This window comes from Caretta caretta, chromosome 24 (genome assembly GCF_965140235.1).
Source record: "Caretta caretta isolate rCarCar2 chromosome 24, rCarCar1.hap1, whole genome shotgun sequence".
Lineage (NCBI taxonomy): Eukaryota > Metazoa > Chordata > Testudines > Cheloniidae > Caretta > Caretta caretta.
This window is the reverse complement of record NC_134229.1, coordinates 15,796,976-15,808,142: the sequence shown is the minus strand read 5'-3', so window position 1 is coordinate 15,808,142 and position 11,167 is coordinate 15,796,976. Positions and strand designations below refer to the sequence as shown.

At 51.3% G+C, this 11,167-nt stretch overlaps 1 protein-coding gene across 1 annotated transcript; it reads left to right on the top strand.

Moving 5' to 3' along the window:
- Positions 1 to 2,958: 2,958 nt before the first annotated feature.
- LOC125626102 (kallikrein-15-like) lies at positions 2,959 to 10,902 on the top strand. Its single transcript, XM_075123042.1, has 6 exons — positions 2,959 to 2,962; positions 6,585 to 6,674; positions 6,823 to 6,947; positions 7,438 to 7,543; positions 9,083 to 9,216; positions 10,750 to 10,902. Exons 1-6 carry the CDS (start codon positions 2,959 to 2,961, stop codon positions 10,900 to 10,902), a joined length of 612 nt encoding a protein of 203 aa, XP_074979143.1.
- Positions 10,903 to 11,167: the final 265 nt, after the last annotated feature.

Genomic DNA, 11,167 nt, shown 5'->3' with positions numbered 1-11,167 from the left:
GAGACTAACCAATTTATTTGAGCATGAGCTTTCGTGAGCTACAGCTCACTTCATCGGATGCATACCGTGGAAACTGCAGCAGACTTTATATACACACAGAGAATATGAAACAATACCTCCTCCCACCCCACTGTCCTGCTGGTAATAGCTTATCTAAAGTGATCATCAGGTTGGGCCATTTCCAGCACAAATCCAGGTTTTCTCACCCTCCACCCCCCCACACAAATTCACTCTCCTGCTGGTGATAGCCCATCCAAAGTGACAACTCTTTACACAATGTGCATGATAATCAAGGTGGGCCATTTCCTGCACAAATCCAGGTTCTCTCACCCCCTCACCCCCCTCCCAAAAACCACACACACAAAAACCCCCCTCCCAAAAACCACACACACAAACTCACTGTCCTGCTGGTAATTGCTCATCCAAAGTGACCACTCTCCCTACAATGTGCATGATAATCAAGGTGGGCCATGTCCAGCACAAATCCAGGTTTTCTCACACACACCCCCACCCCCATACACACACAAACTCACTCTCCTGCTGGCAATAGCTCATCCAAACTGACTCTCCGTTCATTCTCTCTTCATTGTGACAGTTCTGGCTTCCGGCGCCCAGAGTCTCAGGAGGATGGGGGACTCCTGGCTACCCGGGCTTGTGGCCCCACCAGGGTGGAGAATCGCAGGGCAGGGCAGGCCCTGGAGCCCGAGACGCCAGGAAGCTACTAGGCCTGGCCGCGCCTGGATTCTTTCTTAAAATCTCCTGGTTTTCAGCTGCTCTCATGATTGTTCCTTAATCTCAGGCAGCAAGGGGCTGCCCAGAGCCAGGGAAGGAGCTGGAGCCGGCCCCACTATATCCAGGAGTCCAGTGGGTCCGGCACTGGGCCGGGAGTCAGAGCGGCCGGGTCCTCTTGCCAGTTCTGTCATATGGACGTTTGGGAAACCCCCTCTTTTCTCTGCTGACCCGCCCGGCCTTTGTCTGTCTTCTCTCTTTGCAGTGCGAGTGATTCAGGACAGGACTGTCTCTCGCTGTGTCTGGGCAGCACCTGGGGCCCTGATGCCAGCTGGGGCAGGGACTGCCTCTTGCTGTTGATGAAGAATCGGGAATCTCAGATCTGCTTGTGCATAGATTTTTTTCTTTAAATAAAAGAGCGCGGTTAATTAAAGAATCCTGGCTGTCCCACAGTCCCTCATTCCCAGGTGCAAGGTGCCTCCTTCCCAGGGTGACTGCCCCGCCCGGCAGAGGCCAGCGGTAGTGATGGTGAGGTACAGGGGCACTGCTGGGCTAGAGGGGGGTGCAAAGTGTGTCAGTGAGTTACCCGCTTCGCGGCTGCTGTGGGCCCCGAGAAAGCGACGCTGCGAACCGGAGGCCGCGCGCCATTGGGGTGAAGCCTGGGGAAAAGTCGTGTCAAAACGACAGGGGAGTCTCTGGTACGTCGATACTGGAATAAAAGCCCCGTGGAACGGCTGGCGTCTGATCTGACTCAGGCTGGGGGGCTAAAAATTGCTGTGTAGACATCTGGGCTCAGGCTGGAGCCTGGGCCCTGGGACCGTCCCTCCGGGCACAGTCCCCGCACTTGGGCTCCAGTCCAAGCCTGCACGTCTACACGGCGAGTTTGCAGCCTGGCAGGCCAGCCGCGGGTGTTTAATTGCAGTGCAGACATATCCCCAAGGGCCTGCATTGCACCCAGGGGGCCGGCAGCGGGTCCCAGCTCTCGGCAGGGCTGCACCCGGAGCGGGTCCCCCATCCGCACAGCCAGGCAGGGACATGAGCCGGACCGTTCTGCACCAGCCCAACAAGATCATTTTGGAAACGTCTATCAGCATTTCTCAAACTGGGGGGGCGTGAGATCTAGGGGTACCATATTTCGAGGACACTGCCGTATGCCTTGGACAGGACGAGCTTTCCCTTTCATTACAGCTCAGCAGCAGTAGGGACGTAGGAGGACCCAGTTTACACCCAGGCCAGAGAGAGATGAGGACAGAGCTGAAGCCCATGCAGGCTCCTACCAGCCCAGGTCCAGTGACCAGCTTGGCACCGGGGGGTGGAGTGCCCCAGCGATGCCCAGACAGATGCGGCTGGCTGAGTGATCTGACCTCCAGCCTGGGCCGTTTAGGGAAGCCACTGGGGGCAGGGTTAGCGCCACCATGCTTCATTTACTGTTCCTTAGTCTATGACCAGTGATTTGCTGTCACTTTGGGGGCATGGTGGGGTTGTCACAGCCTGAAATATTTTCAAAGGGGGCCCAGCCATAAACGTTTGAGACCCCCCTGCTGGAAGCAGGTTCTTGTGGCTAAGCTTGCAATGTGCTGGCATCTGCTCAGCTTGTCCGTAATCTTTGTAATGGGAGCTAAAGTGGGGTACAAACCCTCAGAGGTACCCGGCCATCCCATTAGAGGCCTGGGCCTGTGTCCTGGTTTGAGGAATGGGCCAATCTCTGGTTACCTTCACCTGGGCTGGCTCTGGCTTTAGGCAGCTGCTTTCCACCATGTGGCCCAGGTACGACACCTCTGCCACCCTCATCTTACCCCTTCTGGCCTCTATCATCCGTCCTGCATCCTGGAGGCCTCCCAGACCCCTCTTCACTGGGACACACGGTTCTCCCAGGTCGGGCTGAAGGCACAGATATCATGAACATACGCCGGGCACAGTCCTCCACCCCCCTCAGTAACTGATCCCCTGGCACTGGGGGGTGGCAGGCGCCCCTTTGAGGCCAAAAGGAAGGATCTGAAACTCAGAACCCTCTGGGGTGATGGGAGCAGATTTCAACCTGGCAACTGGGTCCAAAGGCACCTGCCAGTAGCCCCTGGTGAGATTCACAGTAATGAGGTAACGCCTGCCCACTTGTCCAGGATTTTGTTAATCCTGGGTATGGGGCAGGCATCAAACGCGGTGACAGTATTGAGCTTCCAATAGTGCACACCAGGTCTGATCAACCCGTTTTACTTGGGGTCCAGCCCCATGGGTGAGTCCCAGGGGCTGGAGGATGGCTGGATCACCCCTAACTCCAGCATGTCACTGACCTCTCTTCCGGATCCCGGGCTGTCTTCCCGGTGACTCTGAACGGGGAACACCTCCCCCCGCTCCCCGGGACAGCGAGATTAGTGAGCCCAGGCCAGCTGGCGCCCAGTGGGTACAAACGCAGCCCCTCTGATCTCAGCTGGAGGGCAGGGGTTAGCTGGTCAGAGAGGGGAAGTTATCTGAGCAGGAGGTTGGCTCCTGGTTTAGGAGAGAGATTCCCTTTCCCCTTCTCTTTTGCCTGTCCACACACACGGCCACTCCAACAGTCTCCCTGTCAAAGTACAGCTTCATTGTGTCAACATGGTACAATTGCCCAACTGGGCATCTCCAGGACATGACTCACCTCCTTCAGCTGGTTGCTGATTTCACAGGGCTCTCCCCAGGTGCTCTTCACACTGAGCTGAGACCCCTCTTCTGGTTTCCGATTAGGCACATTGTCGTACCAGCCCTTTTGCAGTTCCTGGGCCCTGGCTAGGCTCTTCCTGGCCAGATGGCATTCACTCAAGAGTTCTGAAAGAACTCAAATGTGAAATTGCGGAACTGTTAACTATGGTTTGTAACCTGTCCTTGTTACCGTTAAGTTTATCAATGAATTCCAAAACCTCCTCTCGTGACACTTCAATCTGTGACAGATCCTCAGATTTGTCACCTATAAAAGACGGCTCAGGTTTGGGAATCTCCCTCACATCCTCAGCCGTGAAGACTGAAGCAAAGAATTAATTTAGTTTCCCCGCAATGACTTTATTGTCTTTCAGTGCTCCTTTTGTATCTCGAGCCCAGCAGAGCCCAACATGTGGGGCTGGCAGCCGGGAACCGCAGCAGATAAAGGGAACTGAGCAAAACCCCGGGCCCGAGTCTTACTGGTTTGTCTCGGCTGGTGTGCTGATCCAACAGCCTTAGAACCAGACGCCCTTCTTGGCCCCGGTGTAAATCAGGAGTAACTCGGGGAGGGGGATTCCCCTCTCTGGTGTAAATCAGGAGTAACTCCATGGGTGTCAATGGGGCCGATTCCCCCTCACTCACCCTGGTGTACATCAGGAGTAACACAAAAAATACCATTTTCAGGAACAGTTTTTGGGTTCAAATAAAACAAAAACATTCGAGGTTTTGGTTAAAAAGTGGGGAAAAAAGCAGCAGATATTCTCCTGCCACGTTTAAAAACCTGCAGCCTCCTGGTTTTTAACTGAAAAACAAAAACCTGAGCCACAAATGTTCTGGTTACAATTATTTTTCCTGGAAAATATATTTTGTGGGGGCCAGGGGGCATTTGATGAAGAAAAAAGTTCAGTTTCAAAACCCCTTTTTGGTTAAAAAAAAAAAACCCAGGTCGCGGTTTGGGTTGAAAGTTTGTGGTTTGGGTTTTTTAAAAACTTCCTTTTTTTTTAAAAAACAAAAAATAATTGAAAACCTTAAGCTGAATTTTCTTTTTTACTTCAAAACGGAGCCATCGGTCCCAGCTTTGGTTCCAGGGTTTTGGTTTTTTTTTTGCAAACTGCCTCGTTTCATGAGCAAACAGAGCCCAAATCCTCTGATATCGGGGTTTTGTCTTAGACAGGCAACAACCCTCCCTCCCCCCCCCCGCCCCAAAGTGTCCCATTGTTCACACTCGCTCCCTGGTCCCCTACCTGCAAAGCAAAAATGCGACCCGCCAACTGCCCCGTTAAACCGACCCCCGAAATGTGCTCTTCAAAGAGCCCAGCTCCCTGTGTCAGGTGGGGGGCCCCGGGGCTGGGGATGTTATCGACTTACATTCATGGGCAGCGCCATGCTCACTGGGAGATGCCACCCGTTAGAATGCACACCCATTGGGAGATGCCAACTCTTAGAGTGCTTGGCCATTGGGTAGAGTGCTCTGCCGTTGGGTAGGGTGCTTGGCTGTTGGGGGAGACGCCACTGCTCTCATACGCTCCTTTCATCAACTGTGGGGGCCAAGAAGAGTTGATTGGGCACCAGCCATTGGGGATCCACCAAGCGACACGTCTAAGCCTCACTCCTGTACCCAACGTGACCTCCACGCGATGGGAACGGTGCCGGGCAAAATGAGGACAACCCGCCAATAGCAGGTAGTTAGGCTGGGGAAGGAAGGACACTTTCTGTAGCCCAGAAACCCTGCTCCTGGCTGGGACGGGGTTAAACGCAGGAGGTTGTCGGGAGAAGGACGAGGCAGGGAAGTATCAGTCCGGAGTCTGGACGCTGCACCATTAATGATTGGTGGTGGGGAAAAAGCATCACCCTTATTACCCACCAATGCCAGGAGATGCTATGGGACAGGCAAAATACCAGGTGCCCCGGTGATGGGCTGTAGAAAAATCCGTGATAGAAGGGTGAAAGGATGCATCTCTCTGAGATCAGCGATAAAATTTCCCCAAGTGCCTGTGTGAATTAGGAGACTAAACCCCCTAGGAAGCCAATGGGATTTAGAATCCTAGATCACCGTGCAGTTTTGGCAAATGCTGCTCCTTGTGTTCTGAGGAAATATCCTTAAATTGTGTTTTAAGTCAGTTTAACGAAATCGGAGCAACCCCCCCTTGGATTTTGGTTTCAAAGTGGCGTCTTTGGGCTCCACTGAAGCTAATTCTCAGGGCCGGGTGGGTGGCAGAGGGGGATTTTCCATCCCATGGGAATGCCCCAGTGTTTCTAGGGTTGTTTTTGATCCTGAGCTGAGGCCCAAAAGTCCAAACCTCGAGGATTTCTGTGGCATGAAAAGTGGGAAAATTTCAACCTGGAAACAAAACACCAGATGAGTCATTTACTCAACCCCAAGCTTTTTGGCTCGACTCGATGTGTCGTTTCCCCACCTTGGGGAGGCAGCGGGGCCTACTGGATAGGGCACCGTGATCGTGGGTGAGTCACATCTCCCCCTCTCTGCCTCAGTTTCCCCATCTGCACAATGAGGACAACGCAACGGATGGCCTTTGTAAGGTGCTTTGAGGTAGGCGTTTATTCAGGAAACTGAAAAACGGTGTCAAATCTGGCCTTTTCCCACAGGAAATTTTGATTTTGACTAAATTGCACAGTCCAAGGACAAAAGCCTTTTCATCGGAAAACGTCTGACCAACTCAAACTGTTCTCAGCTAAACTGGGCTCAGCTCCTTTTAACCCAAATGATCCCATCCTGTCGCACTGCCTGAACTGTGGCAGTTTAAATTCACGCCTTAGGTTAAATGAGTGACACTGTCTGTATAGTGCCTCCCGGCAAGCTGGAGCTTGGTCTTGTCAATCCAAAGTGTTAAAAAACCAGCATGAATCAGGCCCTAAGAAAGCACAAGTACAAATCTAAGCCAAGCCGGGCTCTATCTGGCTTTTTAGTTCAGATTTTTGTGGGTTTTTCCGCCCATTTTTCTTCCTTTTTTTTTTTTAACCTTTCCTGCAGGGAAAAATTTTCATCTTCTGACCCGTTTATGCCTCTGATGTTTGCTGTTTATGAAAATTTGAATCTCGTGGGCAGGGAATGGGGCGGGGGGCCTTTTCCCTCTAGTGAGCTCCGGTTCCGGTCCAGCACTCGGGCAGGGGCTGGGAGGAACAATTCCCAGCTAACACCTTCCTTTTCATCTCCCCACCCACAGTGTCCTTCACGGAGAGCCAGGACCAGATGGTGCCAGGTCCCTGCAGTGCCATGGAAATGCTGGTCATTGTGCTTCTGCTGGGGGCCACAGGTACCAGCTGCCCCCATCTCCTCCCCACATGGGTTCCCTGCCCCCTATCCTCCTGGTGCTCCCTCCCCCATCTCCCCATGCCCCTCCTGCTTCCCCCATGGTCCCTTCACCACCAGTCCCCATGCCCCTCCATGGCTTTGTCTTCCAGCCGCCGCCCGAGGCGCGGAGATGCTGGTCTGGAGTCACCCCTGCGTGGCCCACTCCCAGCCCTGGCAGGCTGCCCTCTATGCCCCCCAGGGCTACAACTGCGGGGGGGACCCTGATCAGCCCAGAGTGGGTGCTCACTGCGGCACACTGCCACACCGAGTAGGTCTGGGTGCGACAGCCCTCGGGCGGGGAACGAACCTGGGACCTCCGGATCTGACCGCAGGAGGCCATAGGGCTTGAGCTAAAAGAACTGCCTGTGTTCGGTAGGCTGCAATATTCATCAAGCCGCGTATGTGGTTATCCAGGGGTTAGAGAAGGGGGGCTGGGAGCCAGGACTCCTGGGTTCTATCCCTGGCTGGGGAGTAGGATCTAGTGGTTAGAGCAGGGGGGGCTGGGAGCCAGGACTTCTGGATTCTATCCCCAGCTCTGGAAGGGGAGTAGGATCTAGTGGTTAGAGCGGGGCGGGGGGGAGGGGGAGGCTGGGAGCCAGGACTCCTGGGTTCTATCCCCAGCTATGGAAGGGGAGTGGGATCTAGTAGCTGGGGGGCTGAGATCTAGGGGTGATGACCCTGCAAGGAACCCTGAGGCCTGCTCTTTTGCCCCCAGCCTGACCCAGGTGCGCCTGGGGGCTCACGACCTGCGGCGACCCACCCAGGGCCAGCAGCTCAGGGGGGCCGTGCGCGCCATCCGCCACCCCCGCTACGACCTGCGCACCAAAACCAGTTGGGTGACCAGACATCCCAATAAAATTGGGACTGTCCCGATTAGCTCTTTGTCCCGTGTCCCGATATTGCGGCTTTGGCCACTCCGGTGGTTTTTTTAAATTTGTTTCGTCAACTGCGCTCCGGCCGCGTTTTTTTTTGCTTCCCCCCTGTGTCCCGATATTTTGTCCGTTTCATCTGGTCACCCTGAAAAACAGTGACCTCCTGCTGCTCAAGCTGGCGCCCCCTGCTGCCATCAACGAGTATGTGCAGCCCCTGCCACGGCCCACGGCTGCGCCCCTCCCGGACGGTGCTGCCTGGTGTCGGGGTGGGGAACGACCGCCAGCCCCCCAGGTATGGGGCTAGTGCTGCGGGTGGGTGGGGGGATCGTTATCGGCTATCCAGGACCGATTATTGATTATTGATGACGCCCGATCAGTTGTTCATGATTGAGGCTTGTACCAAGCGGGATTCTAAGTGATGAATTCATTAGCTATTCATTATCAATCTTCCAGTCTATTGATCATCAATTACTGGTTATTAATTGCCAGCTGCCCATTGCCTATGGTAATGACCATTATTATGAATGCAAAGTGATTAGTTACTATACGTCAGCCATCCACTGTTACCGACTCAAGTCAGTATTAATGAGACACTGTTAGGTATTGAATGTCACCCACACCGTGTCAGTTACAGTGATTGTTATTAGAAACTATCACTATTAATTATGGCTGTTAACATACATATTAGTTATGGGCTATCAATTATCCATAATGTTGATTATATTAATTAGATACAATGTGCTCATAGGTAAAGCCATTGAAATTACCCATTAATAAATGGTAATTGGTTATCCACATATTGATTATTCTCAATTAGAAACAATTTGCTTTCAATTATGGTTGTTAATATTGCCTATTAGTTATCAACTAGCTATTGATCGTTATTAATTAGACACTTTTATATTAATTATGGTTGTTTATATTTCCCATTATCAAGTATCAATTTTATTGATCCCTATTAATTAGAAACTATTATTACTATGGCAATTATTACCTATTAATTATGGATTATTGATTATCCATTATATTGATCACTATTAATTATAAATTATTTGCTATTAATTGTGGATGTTAATATTCCCAATTAATTATTGAAGAGCAATTATCTATTACATTGGTCACTCTTAATTTGAAATAATTAGTTAATAATGACTGTCAACCAATTACTACCAATTTTATTGATCATTATTAATTTAGAAACTATTTGCTATTAATCATGGTTGCTAATGTGCCCATTCATTATCGGTTATTGATTATCCACTGTGTTGATCATTGTTAATTAGAAATAATTAATTATGACCAATCAATTACTATCAATTATACTGATCACTATTAATTACAAAATTATTAGCTACTAATGACATATATTATTAGTTCCTATTAATTATGCATTACATTGGTAAAGAGAGCATAGAGCATTTTAGTTTATATTTATTGATCGGCAATTGTCCATCACCAATGGCCAATTAACCCTTTCTTCTCTGCTTCCTCCCTGCAGTGACATTTTCCGACTTCCTACATTGCACGGACATCAACACGGGCTCAGCAGTGTGTCAGACGGCATACCCTGCGGGCGTGACCGATAACATGTTATGTGCAGGGGTGAAGGAAGGAGGTGAGGACTCCTGCCAGGTGAGGTGGGGGGGTTCCCCAGGGGTGCCACTGAGGAGGGGGGCTTCTGGGATGTCTGGGGAGTTAAAAACGTTGACAAAAATATATACTTTCAGGTCAGCCCAAACAGAGATTTTCAAAATGCTCAGCCCCTTGAAAAGGCTAAATAAAATCATTTGGGGTCAATTCGGAACATTTTTACACTTTTCTGAAATTTTTCATTCAACAGCGTGGAAGGGAATTTTGAAGCAAGGAATTTTGGTTCTTTGCTCCAAAAAGTTGGCCCATTCCATTTGGAAAATGTCAAAAGGAAACATTTGGATTGTTTTTGGCAATTGTCCCCCCCTCCACCCGAAATGAACAATCCAACGAAACCAGCACAGATTCACCAAATATTTTGGTGTCATTGAATCTTATTTTTTGCCAAAAAAAAAAAAAAAATGCTGGTTGAAAAATCTTACCCAGCTCTGTCATTGACTCAGTAGGTGAGGAAGACACACCACTGAAATTCTCTGTCATATCTTACACAGGAAGTCAGTTCAGATGATCACAATAGTCCCTTTTGGTCTTGGAAAAATCTCTGAAGGGGGAGGAGTTAAGGTGAAACATACAAGCGGGAGGAGTTAAGGTGAAACGCACAAGGGGATGAAGTAAGGGATTAAAATGAGACTAGAGTTATTTTAGATCACCATTGAGTAGGAATAGGCCATTAGGATGATTGTACCTCACACTTCGAGGTTGGGGGCAGTATTTTAGAAAGTAGCGAGTCTGGAAAGGACCCAGGACCAATGGCCCATGATCTCCCTGGCTGATGTTGTGGCTAAGAGGGCGAGCACAACCCTGGACAAGTAGGAGCTGGGAAGTGGGGTCCCCTCTGGATATGGCATCAGGGAGACCATGACTGGAGACTGCGCCCAGCTCTGGTGGGGCCACATGTCAAACAGGACGTTGGGAAATTGGGGAGGGGTCAGAGAAACGTGGCAGGAACAATCAAAAGGCTGGAAAACCTGCCCGAGAGCTGGAGACTGAAGGAGCTCCATCTGTGGAGATTCTCCCACAGAAGTTTCAGAGGGGGCTTGATCCCAGTCTGTCAGCATCTCCCTGGAGAGCAGATTTCAAGGAGCAGAGGGCTCGTTAACCCAGCTGACAAGGGCAGAGCAAGAGCTGACAGCTCGGGGGTGGTGGTGGTGGTGGTGGTGAAGTGAGACAAATCCAGGCTGGAAACAAGGGACAAATTTTCCCCATGGAGGGGGATTAACCCTTCGCATGACTGCCTCAGAGATGGGGCGGATTCACTAGACCTTAGAGTCTTCCCATCGAGATCGGGCATCTCTCTCTGAAAGCTCCGCTCTAGCTCAACCACCAGATGTGGGCTTGAAATCTACAAAGGGGCAGAGTTAAGGGTGTGCTAGCTCAATCCCCAGATCTGGGCCGCAGGCAGGGATCCCTGGGGGAGGTTTTCCAGCCTGGGGTAGGCAAGAGGGCAGGCTGGGTGGTGTAATGGACAATCCTGGCCCTAACTTCTCTGCTTCCCGCTGGGTTGTGTCTCTACAGGGTGACTCCAGGGGCCCTCTGGTCTGCGACAGAGAGCTCCAGGGCGTCATTTCCTGGGGAGAGGTGGAGTGCGGCCTGTCCAACAAGCCTGGGGTCTACACCAGGGTCTGCAAATTCCTGGGCTGGATCTGCAGGACCATGCGGGAGAACTGACGATGGGACAGGGACCCCGTCACAATAAACCCGGGACAGCAGCCCACTGCGTCTTCTTCCCTAGCAGTGGCATGGGGCTGCTGGGCTGGCAGCTGGTGAATCCAACCTGCTCTGCACACATCAGAGAGAGAGAGAGAGAGAGAGAGACATATGGGGAGAGATGGATGGATAGGGTGTATGGGGAGGGAGGGATGGAGAGATACATACAGGAGGTTATGGGGATGGATGGATGGATGGAGCGAGGGATGAATAGAAGGGGTGTATG

Excerpts from the sequence above, each read along its gene's own strand:
- LOC125626102 (XM_075123042.1), top strand. Across the intron at positions 6,675-6,822 it reads GCTTCTGCTGGGGGCCACAG|CCGCCGCCCGAGGCGCGGAG; the intron begins GTACCAGCTGCC and ends TTTGTCTTCCAG. Across the intron at positions 7,544-9,082 it reads CGACCTGCGCACCAAAACCA|TGACATTTTCCGACTTCCTA; the intron begins GTTGGGTGACCA and ends TCCTCCCTGCAG.